This window comes from Rhincodon typus, chromosome 13 (assembly GCF_021869965.1).
Source record: "Rhincodon typus isolate 14 chromosome 13, sRhiTyp1.1, whole genome shotgun sequence".
Lineage (NCBI taxonomy): Eukaryota > Metazoa > Chordata > Chondrichthyes > Orectolobiformes > Rhincodontidae > Rhincodon > Rhincodon typus.
Window position 1 is genome coordinate 48446498 of NC_063344.1, and position 23312 is coordinate 48469809.

The 23312-nt window shown below is 40.9% G+C and overlaps 2 protein-coding genes across 7 annotated transcripts in view; both read right to left on the reverse strand.

Moving 5' to 3' along the window:
* The window catches only part of mlf1 (myeloid leukemia factor 1), a 35661-nt gene extending 30377 nt beyond the window's left edge, over positions 1-5284 (reverse strand). For both annotated transcript variants that reach the window (XM_048604627.1, XM_048604625.1), the window contains exon 1: positions 5130-5284. In XM_048604627.1, the coding sequence (XP_048460584.1) occupies positions 5130-5251 (122 nt within the window). In that variant the 5' untranslated portion in view covers positions 5252-5284. The remainder of the gene's footprint in view (positions 1-5129) is intronic.
* Positions 5285-9829: 4545 nt separating this feature from the next.
* rsrc1 (arginine/serine-rich coiled-coil 1) overlaps positions 9830-23312 on the reverse strand; it is a 380738-nt gene continuing 367255 nt past the window's right edge. For all 5 annotated transcript variants that reach the window (XM_048604651.1, XM_048604653.1, XM_048604654.1 and 2 more), the window contains 3 exons: positions 20168-20271; positions 15407-15550; positions 9830-10130 (listed from right to left, as the gene is read on the reverse strand). In XM_048604651.1, the coding sequence (XP_048460608.1) occupies positions 10032-10130; positions 15407-15550; positions 20168-20271 (347 nt within the window). In that variant the 3' untranslated portion in view covers positions 9830-10031. The remainder of the gene's footprint in view (positions 10131-15406; positions 15551-20167; positions 20272-23312) is intronic.

Genomic DNA, 23312 nt, shown 5'->3' on the forward strand with positions numbered 1-23312 from the left:
CATAATTACAACCTCCCCATCCTCCCAAAACTCACATACCTTCTCTCCACACATTCATTCACTCCTGCCCTTCAATCTCACTTAGAAATGTCCTCTGTCCCCACTTGACCCTCCACTCAATACTGTCCTCTCTCCCACCTCAGTCCTCACTCATCCTATCTACTATCTGGACTTGTCCACCTGGCCTAGATGTGGCAGCTAGAGAGTAAAAGCAACAATAATGATGGAAGATACTGGGAAAATTTTGATCAGGTAAGGCTCAATCCCTAAAATTTTATGAAACATCAAGTGATGGAGGACAGAGTGGTTGTCAGGGCTCAAACAGCAGGGTCTGGATTCCAGCCATCAGCTCCACACCTTCCTTCAATGAAAGTCATCTAGTAATGAGCTAACTAGTAATGAACAAAAAATAGGCTGGGTGACTGATAAACAAGGTTGGCTTACATCCCAATCAGGAGTTCAAAGTTGCGAGAAATATTTCCACAGACATGAAGTATTCAATTCTTGGACAAACTTAGGATCAGAAAGTATTTGGCACAAAAGAAAACTGCTCAGTCATAAAGTTTTAACAGGATGCATTTAGCAGGTCTTGTATGTGATTTGAGCTCAGTAATAATAAATGTCAACAAAAATATACATGAACAATTATTAAAAGGTCCCATTTCAATTCATTAGATTTTCTTTCTCCTCTTACAGCTACCCAATTTTTGAATTAAAATAATGAGTAATGATTTGCATTAAAGCAAAAATAAACGGCTTAATATTAATGGGGTTAAAATTGAAGTGCATGATATTCTTGAAATGAATGCTGTAGTTATGCTCAACATTTTTCATGATGTAACAGTAACAGCCTGTGTAAGTATATTAATTACTGCATAGAGAGAGGAAACAAGGGGAACTGACAGTTCAGACACAACAGTTGAGTTACCATGGAAACCAGCAGGCCCAAATCTAAAGATGGACATTACATGGACCAGCATGTAGATGAGAATTACAAATGTGTACTGAAAATTCAGTATTTTTGAGCATTTCTTCGGGTAACTGAGATATTCTCACTTGCATATGCTTGAATAAAATCTTTAAGTGCTTGACACATGCGGTGTGACAGTGGTAATTTTTCACTATTTTCACCACAACTGGCTTTTTCAGCAGGAAAGTTGAGGCTTTACATCAACGGACAAGCGAGTATATTTACTTAACTACAAGTTAAATAATGAAGTCAGGGTTTAGGTCAGAACTGTGTGGTCCATTTGAGGATTCAAACCAAAAAGTGAGTTTGTGAATGAAGTAATTAAAGATGGTGCGGTGACAAGATCATGATAAACATGGAGATTGTATTACGTTCAGAGTAAACTAGAAGAATAAATGAAAGGCCATAAGGAATAAGAATGATCCTAGGGTAAATCAGGAGAGATATTTTCCCATTGGGAAGAGACATCAAAGTAAACTCCAGACATGATAAGCCAAGATTCAGAATGGGGACCCAAGATATAAATATTGCAACTTATGGAGCACCATTGGTATAGGCCTAGCAATGGGCTGAGACACAGCTGTCAAAGCTGCTTGATCTGTGCAAAGTATAATGGAGAAGCCCAGTAAAATTAAGTTAGTCAACCAGCCTAGACCAAAGGGCTGTGGCCACAACAGACAGGTTTAGTGAACAAAGCCTTTTTTTAAATTCATCCACGGGATGTGGGTGTCACTAGCTGGCATCATTCTCATTGTTTGTCCCTACTTGCCCTTGAGAAAGTGGTGGTGAGCTGTCTTCATGAACTGCTGCAGTCCATGTACTGCAAATAGATCCACAATCTTGTTCGGGAGGCAATTCCAGGATTTTGACCCAGTGACACTGAAGGAACTGCAATAAGTCAAGATGGTGAGTGGCTTGGAAGGGAACTTGCAAATGATGGCATTCCCATTATCTTTAGTCCTTTTCCTCCTAGATAGAAGCGGTTATGGATTTGGAAGGTTCTGTTTAAGATTTTAGCGAATTTCTGCAGTGCACCTTGAAGATAGTACACACTGCTGCTACTAAGCGTTCTGGTAGACGTCGTGGATGTTTGTGGATGTGGTGTCAATTATGTGCTGATTTGTCCTGGATGGTGTCAACCTTCTTGTTGGAGCGGCGTTCATACAGGCAAGTGTGGAGTATTCCATCACACTCCTGACTTGTGTCTTGTAGTTAGAGTCATACAGCATGGAAACAAACACTTTGGCCCAACTAGACCATGCCAACCATGTTCCTAAACTTAACTAGTCCCACTTGCCTGCATTTGGCCTGCATCCCTCCAAACTTTCTCTATTCATGTACTTATCCAAATGTCTTTTAAATGCTGTAACTGTACCTGCATCCATCGCTTCCTCTGGCAGTTCATTCCACACATGAACCACTTTCTGCATAAAAAACTTTCTTCTCCTACCTTAAAAATATTGCCTCTTAGTTTTGGAACAAGCTTTGGGCAGTCAGGAAGTAATTACTCACCACTGTATTCCTAGCCTCTGACCTGCTTTTGTAGCCACTGTATTTTTATGGCGAATACAGTTCAGTTTCTAGTCAATGGTAAATCCCAGGATGTTGATCGTACATGATTCAGTGATGGTTAACACCACTGAATGTCAAGGGGCGGTGTCTAAATTGTCTATTATTGGTGATGGTCCTGGCCTTTGTGTGATGTAAATGTTATTTGCCACTTGTTAGCACAAGTGTGGATATTATCCACATCTTGTTGCATTTGAACATGAACTGCTTCAGTACCTTAGAAGTTGACAATGGTGCTGAACATTTGTGCACTCAATCATCCATGAACATCCCATTTCTGATCTTATGATGGATGGCTGGTCATTGATGAAGCAGCTGTAGATGGCTGACCCTAAGACACCACGCTAAGGAACACCTGCAAGGGTGCCCTGGAGCTGAGATGACTGACCCCTAGCAACCACAACCATCTTCCTATTGGCAGGTATGACTCCAACCAGTGAAGAGTTTGCCCCCAATTCCCTTTGTTCCAGTTTTGCTAGGGATCCTTGAGGTCACACTCATTCAAATATGGCCTTGATGTCAAGGATTGTCACTGCCAGAGGTGAGGTGATATTCAGTTCTTTTGTCTATGTTTGAATCAAGGTTGTAATGAGGAGCTGTCAAGCATTCACAAGGGGTAAGGTGCAGATTAACCTAGCCACTAGTATGGTGACATTATTGGATGACTTGGCTAGTAATCGAGTCAAGGTGGCAAGAATGCATTATAACTGGTGGGAAGCAGGGAGAGTGGCAGATTTTGTTGTTCTCCTGGTCAATCATTTGCTGGTATCAGAGACTGATGGTATCCCGGGCAAAACAGATGGTAATGCTGCCTACAGGGCATACACAACAGAAATGTTTCTGCCTGAGAACATGGAAATTAAAAACATTTCTGCAGATTTTGTGATCTAATGATATGGCAATTATGGGTCCAACCTGAATAATTAAACTTCTTGCTCGATTTCGACTATGTTGTAATAATAATAACAATCTGTGTAGACATGTTATTTATTACTACACAGAGACCAGGGGAACTCAGGAGCTAGATAAAAGGATTTAGTTACCATAAAATTAGCAGACCAAAGACTGAAGGCTGAGATAACGGTGGCCTGCACAAGTTTGAGAATTAGAAATGTGCACCAAGAATTCTATCTTGAAGTTCTTTGTGCAACTGGGATGATCTTTTTCCTTGCTTAAGGTTGAATAAAACCTTTACTTGTTTGATATGCAAACTTGACAGTGGTCACAATAGTGTTTTGTCTAAAACCTCTTTCTTCTCTGTTCTCAGCCTGGTCCCATCCCAATCTGCAAACCCACTCCTCTTCTAACATAGCCAACCTCCAAATCCAGTCACACCTAGCCCCAACTTCTGCACTTCATCACTACCCTAAACCCTCTCCTGGAAGTCCGTCATCTCAGCTCCAGGACATCTCTGCAAGAGTTGCTCAGGGTAGTGTCCTAGGCTCAACCATCTTCAGCTGCTTCATCAATGACCTTCCCGCCGTCATAAGATCAAAAGTGGGGATGTTCGTCAATGATTGCACAATGTTCAGCACCATTTGCAACTCCTCAGATACTGAAGCAGTCCAAGTTCAAATGCAACAAGATCTGGACAATATCCAGGCTTGGGCTGACAAGTGGCAAGTAATATTCACATCACACAAATGCCAGGTTATGACCATCATCAATAACAGACAAATTAACCACTGCCCCTGACATTCCAATGGTGTTAGCATCACTGATTCCCCAAATAACAACATCCTGGGGGGGTTACCATTGACCAGAAACTGAACTGGACTCACCACATAAACACAGTGGCTACAAAAGCAGGTCAGAGGCCAGGAATACTGTGGTAAGTAACTCACCTACTGATCCCTCCCACCCCTCCCAAGCCTGCTCACCATTTACAAAGGCACAAGTCAGGAGTATGATGGAATAGACCCCACTTGCCTGGATGGGTGCAGCTCCAATAACATTCCAGAAGCTTGATACCATATAGGACAAAGCAGCACACTTGACTGGCACTACATCCCCAAGCATTCACTCCCTCCACCACTGATACTCAGGAGCAGCTGTGTGTACTATTTTCGAACACCACCTTCTCAAGGGCAACTAGGGGCAGGCAATTAATGCTGGCCAGCCAGCGACACCCACAACCCACGAAAATGAATTTAAAAAGTCAATTCCTTCTTGGATGCCTCCATTGAACATGCCTTCAGGCATTGGACGCCAATCAATGGCTGTCCGGAAATGTTTCTTCACGTTCTGGTCACTGGACTCGAAATGTTAACTTTGATTTCTCTCCACAGATGCTGCCAGACCTGCTGAGATTTTTCCAGAAATTTCTGATTTTGTTTCTCCTGTCTCCCATTGATTTTTTTTTGCCAATTCCCTTAAACCTGCATCATCCTTGCTCTCCCGACTTCCAACAATGAGGGAATATATATATTTTCTCTCTCCGTCTCCATTGTTTAAGTAACGCACCCCCCTCCTCCAACCAGCCTCACGCCCTGCTCATGAGGAATACCTCTCCCAAATCTGGAAAGAAATACAGGGGAAATATAAAGGAGGTACCCCAGCAATTTAAGCAAATATTGTAACCCAAGCTTACGAGAAGAACGGATCTTCCTCGATCTCACGGAACATTGTGTAGGGTCCGAGGGAGGGGATCACTGCCGCTCGACTCGGCACTTTCTCAGCCGCGTTTAAATTTGGCGATGCGCCCTCGCACATTCAGATTCCTCAGCCCCCTCCAGATCGCTTACAATCATCTATCCAATCTACCCACCCTCCCACCCTTCCTTCCTTCAGGGAACTAACTCCGTGCCTCTTCCGACTGACTCTCAGGGAAACTTCCACAGTCGGACCCACATTTTTGTTTTGAAGGACAACGCCAACGTCGCTATGGCAACGCGCACAAGGCGAGCCGCAGGGTGATTGGTGGAAATCTGTCCAATCGGCCCGTCTCCCGCGATAATGGTCACCGCGGCAACCTCCAATCAGAGGTCGGTGCGCCGCCGTATCACAAACAGAAGAGCTATGACATCACTTCCACGAGATACAGTGGTAAGCATGCGCGTTTGGCTGACCGGGATAGCGACGGGCTCCTTTGGTATCCAATACAAACAATTAAGAATGCCCCAAGTGGACATTTGCTGATCAAGGTCCGCAATGTCTCCAAGCTATACCATGAATAAATGGTGTAAGATTTAAACTTTAAAATGAGCACATTTCAGTGAATGCCAACCAAAATGATATTTCAGAATGAGTTGAAGATATAGTAACATAAAAATACTAATTTTGTTATGAAACATAAGTGCTAATCTTGAATGTGAAAATATGTAATATTTTTCAGATTGGACAAAGCTTAGTTAATGCAATTAAACACTAACTAAAATAATGGTGGAAAAAGTTTACAAATTATTGAGTGACCATGTACATTTATGTATAAGATAAGCTGACATTACTTAGGAAAAATATTCATGGTGCAGAAGAAGGCCACAAGGCCCATTCTTTCATCAGTGCTAGGTCAGAAAAAGAACTTATCAGCCAAATCCCATTTTCCAGCTTTGGGTTCCAGAGGTATAAGCTCAGAAAAACCTTGAAGACACAAAAAAAACAAAATATATTTTGGAAAATTGTTAAGCTGCTGAGATAAATGTAGAACAAAAGATTATCAGAGTATTTAGTAGAAAGAACAAAACATGATTTGCATTTGTATAAAGTTGCCATAGTCCTTCTGGACCATAAAGTTACCCTCCCAGAGAGAGAGAGACGACTGGCGGTGGTTTAACTCATGGTCACCCTGCCTCAGGTGAGGGAAGATGGTCTAAAAGAAAGTCCTTAACCTCAGCCATTGAGGGGATTGAACCTAATGCAGGTATGACTCTGCATTGAAATCCAGCTGTCCAGCTAACTGACCCCTAGTATCATTTGTATAATGCTTTTCATAATCTCAGGGATGTATCAAAATGCTTTACAGCCAATTAAGGATTTTTTGATGTGTAACCTCCCTTGTAACACAGAAAGTAAAGGCAATCTATTTGTGTGCAGCGAAGCGATTATAACTGGATAATATCTTCTTCAGTAGTGTTGGTTGTGGGATAAAAAATACTCAGGACAAAAGAAAGAATTCCTGTAATCATCTTTGAAGTACTACCATAACATTTTTATTGTCCATGTGAGAAAGCAGTTTGACATTTCATTCGAAAGTTGGCACCTCTGACAGTTATCATTACCTTAGTATTGCCCTGAGAGCTTTAGCCTGGATTTTGCTGCTTAAGTCTCTGGAGCAGAATTTGAACTCATCATGTCCTGGCAAATCAATGAGTGGTCATCTGAAAGGTGCAGCAAAACATCTGGAACATTTTAAGGACCAGACCCTATGTAAAGAAAATTATAAGTTTGCCCAAAATTGACAAGCTTCTGACACAGCTTACCAGATTTAGTTTATCTAGCTGTCATCAAGATAAATCTGATGCAGAAAGAGGTTGAGATCGTGGCAGGGGAGAAGGGGTCCATTCTGTGTATGCTACCATCCATATTTTTCAAGTGTCTGGGTTCTTCAGGGGCTTCCACGATCTAGTGTGTAAAGGGGGTAGGCGCTTTCCAGTCTAACAAGAAGAGCCTAGACTAACTGTTTAATAATTTACTGCTCTCTGTCTCTCTCCCTTCTTGAATCAGGCATCACATTCGCAGATTTTCAATCTGCTGGAACCCTCCCAGAATCCTGAGAATTCTGGAATATTTCAACCAATACCTCAACATCTCTGTAGCCACTTGCTTTTTAAAACCTTTGGATGCAAGCTATTGGGTCCTGGCAACTTGTCTGCATTAAGTCCCATTAATTTGTCAAATACTTTGTTTCTGTTACAAGACCTTTCCTCTTATTAGCACCTTGTTTATCTGTTATTTTTGGCAGTTTATAATGTCCTTTGCCTCAAGGCCAATTACAAGATATTGGTTTAAATTGTATACTGTTTCCCAGTTAATTAATCAATTAATTTTCCACTTGTACACTCCAAGGAATAGATACTTACTTCAGCTATTCTCTTCCTGTTTATATACCCATGTAAGCTCTTGCTGTTTGTTTCATATTTCTTGCCAATTTACTTTCTAATTTCTCCCTGTTTATTAGCTTTTCAGTCATTTGCTGCTGGTTCCTAAAAGAAATTCCAATCCTTTGGCCTATCAGTAGTTTTCACCTCTTTGTACTTTTGATTGGATATTTCCATGGCTGCCTTTGTTAACCATGGGTGGTTCATCTTTCTCATCGAGTCCTTCTTCACTGGAATAAATTTTTGCCAAGCATGATGAAATACCTGCTGAAATGCCTGCCACTGCTCATCCACTGACTTTCATCTGACTCATTTATCCCAGCCTTCTTTAGACGGCTCTTTCTCCATACCCCTGTAATTGCCCGCATTTAAGTTGAGGGACACTGGTCAGACACCTGAATTGCTCTCACTCAAAACTGAATTTGTAATTTTATCAGGTTATGAAAACTACCCCACAGGATCCTTAACTATGAGATCTCTCATTAATCCTACCTCATTACACATTACCTGTACTAAAATAGCCTGCTCCAGTGAAGGTTGTCCATTTAGGAGAGCTCATGGTGTAATGGTATTTTGAATCACATCTAACACATCAATCGATCATACTCTGGGCATTTCTGGGTTTTAGTCTTTATTGTAAGTCCCAAATTCTCTTTGCTTCTGTAAATGGTCAAAATCATTTCTGTCCTCATTTCTTTGAGCTAAAATTCTCCATTTCCATGTAACCTGTAGTGAAATGATCTCACGAGACCATTAACGTTGTATCTTCCCTTTTCTGCTGTATGGCTAATTGTCTCATTTTTGCCATGAACAAAAGGAGGCGATGGCCTAGTGGTATTATCACGAGACTGTTAATCCAGATATCCAGATAACGTTCTGGGGACCTGGGTTCGAATCCTGCCATGGCAGATGGTAGAATTTGAATTCAATAAATATCTGGAATTAAAAGTCTAAAATTAAAAGATGATTGTCGATTGTTGGGGAAAAACCCATCTAGTTCACTAATGTCCTTTAGGGAAGAAAACTGCCATCCTTACCTGGTCCGGCCTACATATGACTCCAGACCCACAGCAATTGGTTAGACTCTTAACTGCCCTCTGGGCAATTAGGGATGGGCAATAAATGCTGCATCACCAGCAACGCCCTCATCTCATGAATGAATAAAGGAAAAAAAAATTTACCTGAAACTAATCCTTTCCATAGGTTTTTTGAGTGCCTTCATAAATTTGTTCAATGTGTGTCTTTCTAAAACTTTATCTCCTATCAAATTCAGAAGCCTGTTGATACTAAATACTTTTTGCACAAACTAATAACTTAAATGCTAGCACAGTTTCAGGAATTTGTAGATGGAATTTTTACAGTTTTATGTAACCTACTCAATCGCATTATATATTTTTCTATGGAACTACCTTTTCTCTTTCAAAATTTGTCAGCATCTGTCCATGCTACATAAGCAGTTAGTAAATCATCTTATTGATAAATTTTATCCATGAAAATTAATAACTTATCCAAACTTTTGTCTGTATTTAAATCAGGCCACAATTCTGAAAATAAACCTTGCCAGCTTAAGATAGTTTAAGAATAAGGAGGTGCCTCTTTGAAACAGAGATGAGGAAACAGCTTTTTCCCAAGAGTTGAGAGTCTTTGGAATTCCCTTCTTCAAAGGGCAGAGGATAAAAAAAAGTTCAATATTTTTAAGACAGATTCTTGATTACCAAAGGAATGAAAGGTATCAGGAATGTGCAGTGATGTAGAGTTGAGGTTAAAATCAGATCAGCCATAATCTGATTGAATGGCAGAGCAGGTTTGAAGGGCCGAGTGGCATACTCTTATTTCTTGTTTGTATGCGACTTCTCTTGCTGCTACATAGTACTGAATGTGACAATACTTTTCCTTGATTACTCTTCAGTAAGATAATAACCATGGTTACCATATTCTACCACAGGTCATAACGCTCATTTTCAGAAAATAAGAGTGTGTAATTATATCTTGATATTTTCCAATTAGACTCAGCCATCTTTTTGAAGTTTTCTCCAAATTACTCTCTGGTTAGAACACTGTTTACTGAACAAGTTTAGACATGCAAAGAGATAATGATTCTGTTAACAGAAGTTAAATTTCCACACCATGAAAACAAACCACACTGATCACTTACTCCCTGTATTAACCTCTGTGATTATAAAGTCCTAGAAGAATTTAAGTTTCTGAATGGTTATCAGCAAGTTACTCACTTTATCAATAAGACGCAATGTAGTGTGGCAAATGAAAATGCTTTGCACATGCAAACGATTTAATTAAAGAAAACTTATAGCTAATACAAATTAGATAGTTTATTAAATCAGAAAATCTCAACTTATGAATAATTAGCTCACAGTGGAAATTCATAAAACAACGAAATACAGTAATTTCACCACAAACGTTGGGTTTAACGGATTAATCATTTAAGAAACAACAATTCAGAATCCAGGTACTGGGCTTCCCATCAATTTCTCCTGCCGTAGAGAGATTAACCTCTTGAACCACTTTTCTTCTGCTTCTTTCTTGTCCAGGAACAACTGTAGCAAGAACAGAGTTAAGTGCAGGAATTAATTCTCACAATGTATTGTCATTGTTTAACTCAACTTTCTTTATCCAGTTTTAATTGCTTATGCTTACTGATTTTTTTAAACAAGTATAGCTGCAAGAAAATGAGAAGTAACACAACTTGATCTGTCATAAAAGTTTCAGTGGTTAGCTGTTAGTGATGCAAACTTAGTGTGAACAATCTCCCAGTTGTGAAATGGGAATCTGAATGCAGAACACTCAGAATTCTCAGAATTCCAACTCATGGATGGGAACAAAATGATTTAACTGCCCTCCTTCCCAAGTTGATGTATGGCAGTGGGGTCTCAAGAAAGAGAAATTGCAAAGAAACCAGTATGTCAGAAAGCTTAATTTCTTGAAGAACAAGAATATTATTTTCCCTTATGATTAATCATGAAACCAATGACAAAATGTTCATTTGTAAGTTCACAATGTAACAAATGTCTATTAGGAATAGCTATTTTGACTATATTATGTGAAAATACTTCTTGTGATTTTTAAAGCTTTGAACCAGTATCATTATAAAGCATTTTCATATTTTTGTTAGATACAGTTGATATGTTACCAAAACTAATTGCTATCCACAAAAAGTCAAACTGGCTTTGGATATACTACTCTGTATAAAAGACCCAACAATATGGAGTTCTCCAGTCACATAATTTAATGCTGTCTGGATACAGGCTTCATGATCTGTCAGGTGTGTCAAGGTTGCATTGTCAGACATCAGCAGTTAGCAATAGTCTAATGTATTCTCCCAGAAACCTTCAAAGCTTGGGGGTAAGGGGCATCAAGTAGGTGGAGGAGGAAGGAATATGGGAAGCAATGGGCAAAGTGTAAAGAACAACTCTTTTTAATAGTTCAATGGTTGAACTATTTTAAATAGGCACTGGGCAAAAGTAGAGCCATTAAAGCATTTTAATTATTTGTTTTGGGTAACCACCTCATTTGGAGGAAACTAGAGCCTGATAAGGTTAGTGCACACTTTGTGTGGGTTCCCAAATCCCCTTTGTGTTCACGTAAAAGCAAAATTTCTGTAGAAGAGTTACTGGTCTTAAAATGGCAAGTTAGCCAGGAAGCATTATCAAGTTTTGAATGATGGGTTTGATTTAGCAAGGTAAACTCCTTATTGAGTATGTTCAAGGTGTAAGTGATTTCAAAGGTTATATTTGTTATACATAAACCCACACAAGCAATTTGACATCTGTGGAAGAAGGGTGCATGTTGCTGCTCCTACTCTCTCGGCTGCTTTCGTATGATCCCAGAAAAGAATCCAATATTTCTGTGTAGGTTGGTAGTTGCAGTGGATGACCGTTACAGGATTTTTCCTATGTCTGCAGTCAGCTCAGAATTGCTAATCAAGTTGAGAAGACAGGCCTCAAAAACTATCTCAGATAGTTTTGGATTGTGCTATCAGCCTTTTTCTGCATTGCACTTAGCCAACGAAACTAACTGTTCCCTTGATGTTTATTAATTTCCATTAATGCAGTCTTTGTGATATAATGTACTGTTGCACTTTAGTTTTCAAGCAAAGTATTAATTGTTCATCACAAACAAATGTGAGTCTAAATTCAGACAAACACAATTCAAGACTATTTGCCTGGAAAAGAAAGGTAGAAAAAGATATTTGAACGGTTTATATAACCAATGGCCCATCTGCTAATATCAATTTTTGCTTTTCTGAAGTCAAAGTCAGCACCAACACTTCTCCACACAGCTTCAGAGCTCTGTTTTGATGCCCGTCATTTCTATTTGTCATGTCTGGGTTATTTTAAAAAACATCTCAAAAAAGTGTAGCTGAAAAAGCATAAAGGGATTTTGATCCAACTTCAAGTTTACGTTATACCAATTCAGAATGCCTAAAGTGAAGGTGTCAGCTGATGTACAATTTGGACATATAACCCAATGAAAACAACTGAGTATATATGCAAGGGATTGAAATCAGACTGAGTGGTTTTAGTGTATTGGTAACACACACCTATTTGCTTATTTTAATTAATGAGTTTATCAACAACTTAGATAAGATATTGTGATTTCATAAATAAAAATTTACTTGAAAATAATAATTTCTGAATTAGAAGTTGGTGCACAATGGAATTTCAAATCTCAAACGTCTGTGTTCTGAATTTGAAACTTTACAAGACGATTACGGTTTAACATACCGCTTTTAACTTAAGGTGTAAAAGAATGTTTTGAAGAGGAATTTGGAGATCATGTTTGTACCCATTTAAGTTCAGAAGAGGTTGAGGTGAATAGGTTGAATCATACAAGATCCTGAGGAGTCTTGACAAGGTAAAGGAGGAAAGGATGCTTTCTCTAATGGATGAATCGAGAACTAGGGGCTAATGTTTAAAATGAAGAGATTGTCCATTTACAACAGAATTGATGCAAACTTTTTGATCACATGATTGTGTCTTTTTCAAATTCTCTTCCTGAAAAAGCATTGAAAGTAGAGTCTTTGAATATTTTTAAGGAACGTTCTTGATAAACAAGAAGTGAAAGGTCATCAGTGGTAGGTGGGTCTGCAGATTTGAGGTTACAATCAGATCAACCATAATCTTATTAAATGACAGAACAAACTCAAGGGTCTGAATATTCATATATTGTATTCTACCTGTAGATAAGACTATGTGATTCATAACTGAAACTTAAAGGAAACACAGGTGACAGTTTACACACTTTCACACAAAAGAAGCAGAGCTGATATTCTGGACACAGACACATATAACACAAAGGAATTACTGCTGTAGGGAACAAGCAGCAGTCACTGCTGAGAAATGCTACAGAAAAGACTGTTTTATTTTTTAGCTACCAAGCAGGATATGAATAAGAACTCATCCTTTATTTGAAGAGTGGGACTTCTGGAGATTTAACAAACAAAAAGTTAGTTGGGGATGTTCAGAAAACAGTGAAATTACTTTCAATGGAGTCTGTAAAAGTGGCATGGGAAATACAACCTGCTTAAAATCTGGGAGGAGTTTGGAATTTGCGCATTCTGGGAGCATGTATGAAGTAAAAACATGTCAAAGTATTTCTGTTATACAGGTAGCTAATGTGAAGTAGTTTAGTTTTAGTTTGGTGTATTAGTCACCTGTTAACTAATGTTAATTTTAGTTTGTTAGAGTTACAGTCTTAAAACATGAAGTACCAGAGGACTGAAGAATGTCTAATGTGGTTCCACTTTTCAAGAGAGTGGTAGAGATGAACCTGGAAATTACAAACCAGTGAGTCTCACATCTGCGAAGGGAAACGACTGGAGAAAATTCTGAAGGAGGGAATTGGAAAGACATGGGTAAAATACGGATAGTCAGCATGGCTTTGTCAGAAGGAGGTCATGTCTAACAAATTTGTTAGGATTTCTTCAAAATGTGATCAATTATGTGGATGAGGGAAGTTCAGTTGATGTTGTTTATATGGTTTTTAGCAAAGCTTTTGACAAGGGCCCATGTGGGAGAATGACTGAGAAGGTTAAGGCAAATGGAATTCACGGAAACTTGGCAAGATGGATCAGAAACTGGCTTAGTAATAGGACACAAACAGTTGGGGTGGAAGGCTACATGAGTGACTGGAGGTCAGTGTCCAGTGGTGTACCACAATGATCAGTACTGGAACCGTTGTTGTTTATTATATACATAAAGGATATTATATGAAAATGTGGGGGGAATGTTAAGTAAGTTTGCAGATGACACGAAGATGGGTAGAGTGGTTAATAGTGAAGAACATGTTTGTAGTTTGCAGGAACATATAGATGGGTTTGTCAGATGGGCAAAGCAGTGGCAGATGACGTTTAACCTGACAAGTGTGAGGTGACGCATTTTTGAAGAAAAAAACAAGATAAGAGAGTATTTAATGAATAGTAGGACACTGTGTAGATGAGAGGAACCTTGGGGTAAGTATTTTTTTTTCTTTATTCATTCAGGGGATGAGGGCGTCGTTGGCTAGGCCAACATTTATTGCCCATCCTTAATGTCCCAGAGGGCAGTTAAGAGTTAACCATATTGCTGTGGGTCTGGAGTCATATGTAAGCCAGACCAGGTAAGGATGGCAGTTTCCTTCCCTAAAGGACATTAGTGAACCAGATGGGTTTTTCTGACAATCGGCAATGGATTCATGGTCATAATTAGACTCTTAATTCCAGATATTTATTGAATTCAAATTCCACCATCTGCCGTGGCGGGATTCGAACCCAGGTCCCCAGAACATTATCTGGGTCTCTGGATTAACAGTCCAACGATAATACCACTAGGCCATTGCCTCTCCATAAATTCATGTGAGCATGTGAATAAGATAATTAAGAAGGCATATGGGACACGTGTTTCATCAGTCATGGCATAGAATATAAGAACCAGGAGGTAATGTTGGAGTTGTACAGAGCGATGGTTAGGTCACAGCTGGAGTACTGTGTGTAGCTCTGGTCACTTAACTGAAGGAAGGATGTTATAGCACTAGAGGGGTACAGAGGAGATTCACCAGGATATAGGAGCAAATTACTGCACTTGCTGGAATCTAAACTGAAAACAAAAAATGCTGGAGATTACAGGGGATCAGGCAACTTTCATGGATAGAAAACAAGCTAACTTTTTGAGTCTAGATGACTCTTCATCATCTAGACTCAAAACATGAGCTTGCTTTCTCTCCGTGGATGCTGCCTGACATGCTGTGATCTCCAGATTTGTTTGTTTTCACTGGGATGTTGCCTGGGATGGAGACATTGAGCTATAAGGAGAGACAAAATAGGCTTGGATTGTTTTCCTCAAAGCAAACAAGACTAAGGCTAAGGGGGAGGCATGATTGAGGTGAATAAGGGGTATGGATAGGGTGAATAGAGAGCAGCTGTTCCACTTGGTGGAGGGGTCAAAAAACTTTTTCATTCAGCGAGTGGTGGGAATCTGGAATGCACTGCCTGGGAAGGTAGTGGGGGCTGGCTGGAAACCTTACAAACTTTAAAAAATATTTGGATAAGCACTTGAGATATCATAACATTCAAGGATTTGGGACAAGTGCAGGAAATTGAGATTAGTGTAACTTTAGTGGTAGTTATATTGGCGCAGACTTGATGGGCTAAAGGGCCTTTTCTGTGCTGCATGAATCTATGGCTCTAATTCATTGCAGTGAAACAAATAACACTGGAGGTGGTAGCTATGAATACTTACAGTTGGTTCAGTTTGGTTGTATTTAGTTGGTTGTTATTACCAAATCATAAATTAAGTAGCCATTGCAAATTTATGTTTTAGTAAGAAAAAATGCTTACACTTGGGTGAGCTAATGAGTCATCATCTTGATATTTAATAGCAGAAGGGATGTAATCAATCTCTTGCTTGATTTCAATATTAAAATCAGTTGTTCTGTTGCTCAGCACATTGGATTCATGCTTGGCTTCAGTAGGTTCTTGTGCCTAAGCAATGGAAAAATAAGAACAAACCATAATTAACTAAACTTACAGTGCAAATTAAATATATTATTATCAGTTCCTATCCATTAGCATTACGTATCATTTTTGGTATAGGAAAAGTAGTTGCTGCTTGACAAATTAACAATGCGTAACAGTTCGTGGCATAATATCCCATATTTGTGCAATTTACCATTTTTTTCCCCAGAACATTCCATAAATGAAGCACGTTACATTGCCTTAAATTCTTGCACATTATGTTACGATGGGGAAATGGTCGAACACAAGCCCCAACCTGTTATGATGGGAGTAGAGGTTCCCTTCTAAGAATTACCCCCAAAACAGGCAGAGAAGCTCACCTTTCCCCTTGTAATCTATTAAAAGAGTGGCTAAAAGAATGAAGATCCCTGACCTCCACTTTACAAGTAACAAGAAACAACTTATTTATTTAACTTAACAATGAACAAATTAACAAATTACTAATAAACCGACAATTCCCCCTTAGACTACTAACTACTCCCTAACTCGTTTAAATTCTACTGAAATGCTGTTTAAATAAAGACAAGTCCCACTAATATAAACCCAATTAATAACAGGCAATAAATTGTAACAATCTCTCCACGTTTGCACAGAATGTCTTCTAGAATATTCTGTTGTCTCTGGTCACTTTACGAACACCTTTTTCCATTAATTCTCAATGTAATTTCTCCTGTGAGGACTTTGAGTTAAAATAGCATGGTACCTTTGATTAATTAGATGGGGTTTTTTTGAGAGCTGAATGGTGCTAACTCTGGCAGGAGGCGGATGGCTCTCCGTTTCAGGTGGCAGTTGGCTCTCCCTAGATTTTCCAAATGCCCTTGTCTTGTATACCCCTAATATACGATATAATCAAATTCTTATAACATGAATCATTTCAGGTTGTCAAAACCATCAGATTTAAATTCAGTTGGCTTTCTGTGTCTCGGTGCTTCGTTTAAATTACTTGGCCAAATTCAAACTTGTTGTCTTAGAAAAAAAATGCTGCTTGGCTGTTCTACACAAAATGTTTCCATTAGGGCACTCTCCGTGCATCTGCATTTATAAATTTCCAAGCACAGACAAAGCAGAAGCTCTTAAAGGAACCACAGTACTCTTTTCCTCACGATCATTTTTACCAACAAATTCTAACCGACCTTCCAATTCATGAACACTCTACCCAATTTCGCAACATCTCCCCTCTTAAGAAAAAAAAACCATCATTATGAAAAGATGGCTTGTTATTTTTCTAAATCTTAACACTATTACCACGAAATACATAGTCCAGTAGTCTAAAGTTATACCCTTCATACTAATTCTAAATGTATATAACATTGGACTGTACCAGTTCTATCTTATCTACACATTTTCTTTAAATTCGCAATAACGCATCTGCAGCAACATTTTCCTTGTTTTCATTTTCCTCTGAACAGCCTGGTGCTCACTTGTATCATCAACCTGACATCTTGAACGTCAATCACTGAAAGCAAGCATGTAGGTGCAGCAAGCTGTTGGAAGGCAATTGGTACGTTGGACTTCATTGCAAGGGATTTTGAGTACAGGAGCATGTCTTGCTGTTGCTGTACAGAGTTTTGGTGAGAACACCTAAAACAAGATATACTTGCTGCAAAGGAATTTCAGAAAAGCTAAGCTTATTCCTGGGAAAGTAGGTGTGTGGTATGAGAAGAGATTGGGCTATCTGGGCCTGTATTCACTGGAGATTAGAAGAATGATAGTTTTGGGGGTGGGGATGAGAATCTCATTGACTTCGAAGGTATCATCTCTCTGCAGGACTACAATATTACCTTTAATCAAAAAGTTTATTCTTATCTTTCCGGGGTACCTTAATTCCCAAAATTTGTACTACTCAAATCTGCACTTTTTGAGCCAGGTCTCTGTTATGATCATAAAATAATATTCTCACGTGGCAATCTGCACCTTCAACTTTAAAAGAACAAAGAACAGGTCTTTTGGCCCTCCAAGCTTGTGCTGCCATATTTTGCCCTTCTATACCAAAACTGGCTTCACTTAGAGGATCTGTATCCTTCTATTCTGTTCCTATTCATGTATTCGTCCAGGTGTTTCTTGAATACTGCTATTGTGTCCACCACCTTCTCTGGCAACGTGTTCCAGGCACTCACCACCCTTCGTGTGAAAAACTTGCCTCACACATCTCTTTTAAAACTCCCCCCTCACACCTTGAACCTGTGTCCCCTAATAATTGACCCCTCCACCCTGGGAAAAAACCTCATGCTTTCCACTCTATCCATGCCATCCACAACCTTTTAAACCTCTATTATGTCGCCCCTCAACCTCCTGCATTCCAGTGAAAACAAATCCAGTCTATCCAACCTTTCTTCATTGCTAAAATCCCCCATACCAGGCAACATCCTGGTAAACCTTTTCTGTACTCTGTCCAAAGCATCCACATCCTGCTGGTAGTGTGGTGACTAGAACTGTATGCAATATTCCAAATGTGGCCTAACTGAAGTTCTATAAAGTTACAGCATAACTTGCCTGTCCTTGTACTCAAAGCCCCATCCAATGAAGGCAAGCATGCCATAAGCCTTTTTTACTACCTTACCTACATTCACTGTGCCACATTCACTGATCTGTGGACCTGCACCCCCAGATCCCTCTGCATATCAATACTCCAAAGGGTTCTGCCTTCACTGTGTAATTTTCACCTATTTGTATTTGACCTACCAAAATGCATCACCTCACATTTGTCTGGATTAAACCCCATTTGCCATTTTTCTGCCCATGCCTCCAACTGACCTATATCCTGCTGTATCCACATTCTTCTGGTAGTGTGGTGACCAGAACTGTATGCAAGATTCCAAGACAATCCTCTTCACTATCCACAACTCCACCAATCTTTGTATCATCCGCAAACTTATTAATTAGACCAGTTACATTTTCCTCCAAAACATTTATGTGGACCACGAACAGCAGAGGTCTCAGCACTGATCCCTATGGAACACCACTTATCACAGCCCTCCATTCTGAAAAGCATCCTTCCACCGCTACCCTGTCTCCTATGACTAAGTCAGTTCTGTACCCATCTTGCCAGCTCACCCGATATGATGTGACTTCACCTTTTGCACTACACTGCCATGAGAGGCCTTGTCAAAGGCTTTACTAAAGTCCATGTAGACAACATCAACCACTTTTCCCTCATCAATCATCTTCATCACCTCCTCAAAAAACTTGATCAAGTTAGTAAGGCACAACCTCTCCCTCACAAAACCACACTGTGTATCGCTAATAAGTTCATATAGATATTGTCCCTGAGAATCTTTTCCAATAATTTCCCTACCACTGACATGAGACTCACAGGCCTGTAATTTCCATGATTATCCTTGCTACCCTTCTTAAACACTGGGCAACACTGGCTAATCTCCAGTCCTCTGGGACCTCACCTGTGGCCAAAGAGGATACAAAGATGTCTGTCAATGCTCCAGCAATTTGTTCTTTTGTCTCCCTCTATATTCTGGGATAGATCCCATCAGGACCCGGGGACTTATCTACCTTAATACTTTTTAAGACGTACAACACTTCTTCCTTTTCAATTGCAACTTGGCTTAGAAACTTGACACTTTCTTCCCTGATATCATCCTCCACCAATTTCTTCTCTTTGGCGAACATCAACACAAAGTATTTGTTTAGGACCTCATGTACCTCTTCTGGCTCCACATGTAGATTACCTCCTTTGTCCTTGAGACGGGCTACCCTCTTGCTTTTTATATATCTATAAAAAGCCTCTGGATTCTCCTTAATCCTGTTTGTAAATGACTTTTCATGACCCCTTTTAGCCCTTCTAATTGCTTGTTTCAGTTCATTCCTACTTTCCTTATACACTTTAAGGGCTTCATCAGTCGCCATCCTCCTAGTTCTTACATATGCTTCCTTTTTCTTTCTGACCAAGGTCATAATATCCCTGGTCATCCAGGAATTTTGAGGATTTATAACTAGCAGGGTAAGTAAAGGAGAACAGGTGGATACAGTACATTTGAAAACTTACTTTTCAGTAAGATGCCTCATGAAAAGTTTATACTCAAGATTGGCTTTGTGTGATTGGAGGCAGTACGTTGATGAGGAGTGGTTAAATAACAGAAAACAGAGCAGGACAAATTGGACATTTTCAGGTTGGCACACTGTAGTGAATGGGGTTAATGATGAGGCCACAGGCATTTACAATCTATGTTAATGACACAAATGAAGGGACCAAGTGAATGTATTGAAGATTCACTCAGAGAAAGATCAAGGGACCACAATATCTGTTCTGCTCTGTTTCTTATCTTTTTATCTGGCTGTACCTAAACCTAGTGTGCTTTATGCTGACATTGGCTACTTCAAATAGAAATTGTTCTATGATCTAGCACTCACCAAAGTAAGTGATGTTAATCTAAAATTAAAAACAGAATATTTTTCTAATGATTTTCTCGGATTTCCAACTGGAACTTTTTTTTTAATTTAAATAACCAACTGTGCCCGACAAAAGACAGGACCCGAATAGTTTTAAAATAAGGGAACTCCAATTGTAAGTGTCTCTTTAAAATATTTGGCCAAATACTTGGAAAAACTTACAGAGAAGTTAATACCCACCTTCTTTATATCTCTGCCAGACCTAAAGGTTTGTTGGACAAAGAAGTCACTTTCAATAGCTTCAATACTTTTTACTCGCTTCACCTGTTCTTCAATGGTATATTCTGGAAAAAAAAGTGCATGACTTAAACATCTTTATTTAAAGAGCTAATCTTGCAATTTTTGATTGATTCATTGTTGACACATGTACTGAGATACAGTGAAAAGACAACATTCACTTTCAAAACTAGTCACAGGACAAATTGTTTCAGAGATAGCAGGAACTGCAGATGCTGGAGAATCTGACATAACAAGGTGTAGAGCTGGATGAACACAGCAGGCCAAGCAGCATCAGAGGAGCAGGAAGGCTGACGTTTCAGGCCTAGACTCTTCTTCAGAAATGGGGGAGGGGAAGGGGGTTCTGAAATAAATAGGGAGAGAGAGGGAGGCGGATAGCAGATGGATAGAGGAGAAGATAGGTGGAGAGGAGACAGACAGGTCAAAGGGGCGGGGATGGAGCCAGTAAAGGTGAGTGTTGGTGGGGAGTTAGGGAGGAGATAGGTCAGTCCAGGGAGGACGGACAGGTCAAGGCGGTGGGATGAGGTTAGTAGGTAGGAGATGGGCGTGGGGCTTGAGGTGGGAGGAGGGGATAGGTGGGAGGAAGGACAGGTTAGGGAGGCGGGGACGAGCTGGGCTGGTTTTGGGATGCGGTAGGGGGAGGGGAGATTTTGAAGCTTGTGAAGTCCACATTGATACCATTGGGCTGCAGGGTTCCCAAGCGGAATATGAGTTGCTGTTCCTGCAACCTTCGGGTGGCATTGTTGTGGCACTGCAGGAGGCCCAGGATGGACATGTTGTCTGAGGAATGGGAGGGGGATTTGAAATGGTTTGCGACTGGGAGGTGCAGTTGTTTAGTGTGAACGGAGCGTAGGTGTTCTGCAAAGTGGTCCCCAAGCCTCCGCTTGGTTTCCTCGATGTAGAGGAGGCCACAACAGGAACATCACTGAGGCCAGGCGCCAACTCTCTGACACCTCCTCCTACCGCTCCCTTGATCATGACCCCACCCCTGACCACCAAACCATCATCTCCCAAACCATCCACAACCTCATCACCTCAGGTGACCTCCCACCCACAGCCTCCAACCTCATCATTCCCCAACCCTGCACCGCCCGCTTCTATCTCCTTCCCAAAATCCACAAACCTGAATGCCTTGGTCGACCCATTGTCTCCGCCTGCTCCTGCCCCACCGAACTTATCTCCACCTATCTCGACTCCATTTTCTCCCCCTTGGTCCAGGAACTCCCTACCTATGTCCGTGACACCACCTACGCCCTCCACCTCCTCCAGAACTTCCAATTCCCCGGTCCCCAACACCTCATCTGTACCATGGATGTCCAGTCCCTATACAGCTGCATTCCCCATACAGACGGCCTAAAGGCCCTCCGCTTCTTCATGTCCCGCAGGCCCGACCAGTCCCCCTCCACTGACACCCTCATCCGCTCAGCCGAACTTGTCCTCACCCTCAACAACTTCTCTTTCAATTCCTCCCACTTCCTACAGACAAAGGGGGTGGCCATGGGTACCCACATGGGCCCAAGCTATGCCTGCCTCTTTGTAGGTTACGTGGAACAATCCCTCTTCCGTACCTACACTGGCCCTAAACCCCAACTCTTCCTCCGTTATGTTGATGACTGTATCGGCGCTGCCTCGTGCTCCCACAAGGAGCTCGAACAGTTCATCCACTTCACCAACACCTTCCACCCCAACCTTAAATTCACCTGGACCATCTCTAACACCTCTCTCCCCTTCCTGGACCTCTCTGTCTCCATCTCTGGCAACCACCTAGAAACCGATATCCATTTCAAGCTCACCGACTCTCACAGCTACCGAGAATACACCTCCTCCCATGCACCTTCCTGCAAAAATGCCACCCCCTATTCCCAATTCCTTCGCCTCCACCACATCTGCTCCCAGGATGAGGCATTCCACTTCCGTACATCTCAGATGTCCTCATTTTTCAAGGACCGCAACTTTCCCCCCTCAGTGGTCGAGAACGCCCTCGACCGTGTCTCCCGCAATTTCCGCAACTCATCCCTCACACTCCCTCCCTGCAATAACAACCAAAACAGAATCCCCTCGTCATCACGTACCACCCCACCAACCTCTGGATCCAATGCATCATCCTCTGACGCTTCTGCCATCTGCAATCCAACAACGCCACCAAAGACATTTTTCCCTCCCCACCCTTATCTGCTTTCTGGAGGGACCACTCCCTCCGTGACTCCCTTGTCCACTCCACACTCCCCTCCAGCCCCACCACCCCCAGCACTTTTCCCTGCAACTGCAGGAAGTGCTACACCTGCCCCTACACCTCCCCCCTCACCCGCATCCCAGGCCCCAAGAAGACTTTCCACATCAAGCAGATGTTCACCTGCACATCTGCTAATGTGGTATACTGCATCCGCTGTTCCCGTTGTGGCCCCCTCTACATCGGGGAAACCAAGCGGAGGCTTGGGGACTGCTTTGCAGAACACCTACGCTCAGTTCGCACTAAACAACTGCACCTCCCAGTCGCCAACCATTTCAACTCCCCCTCCCATTCCGCAGACGATATGTCCATCCTGGGCCTCCTATTGTGAACAAAGGAAAAATGTTGTACAGGTAGAGGGAAAAATAACATTGGGCAAACAGTTCAGTAGCACTAGTCCTCAAATTTGATGGGATGATCCTTTGATTTCCAAGTCCTTCAGATTCTTTCACCTCTTCCCAGGAGGCATATAGTGACTGGTTCACAAATGGTAAAATCCTTGAATTATTACATCTTCAGCAACTGTGGGATAAAATAACTGGCTTTCTTCAGCTGCAGGTATTTTTTTTGGAAACAGCGAGAGCGAGAGAATTAAAGTATAACAATTCCTGCCTTAGTCCTTTGTTGTAAGACAGTCATTTTCCCAATTCAGGCCAACATCAAAAAGGAATTAAAATGAAAAGATATAATCTTTACAACCTTCAATACACAAAGTATTACAGGGCAGTGCAAGATGGAACAGCAAGTCACGTGAAGAAAATCAGAAGTGATTGAAGGCTAAGAAGAACTGGGGAGTTTTAAGAAATTTGTAAATAGTAAAGAGAATTTAGGAGACAGGTGGGCCTTGGCAATAAATTA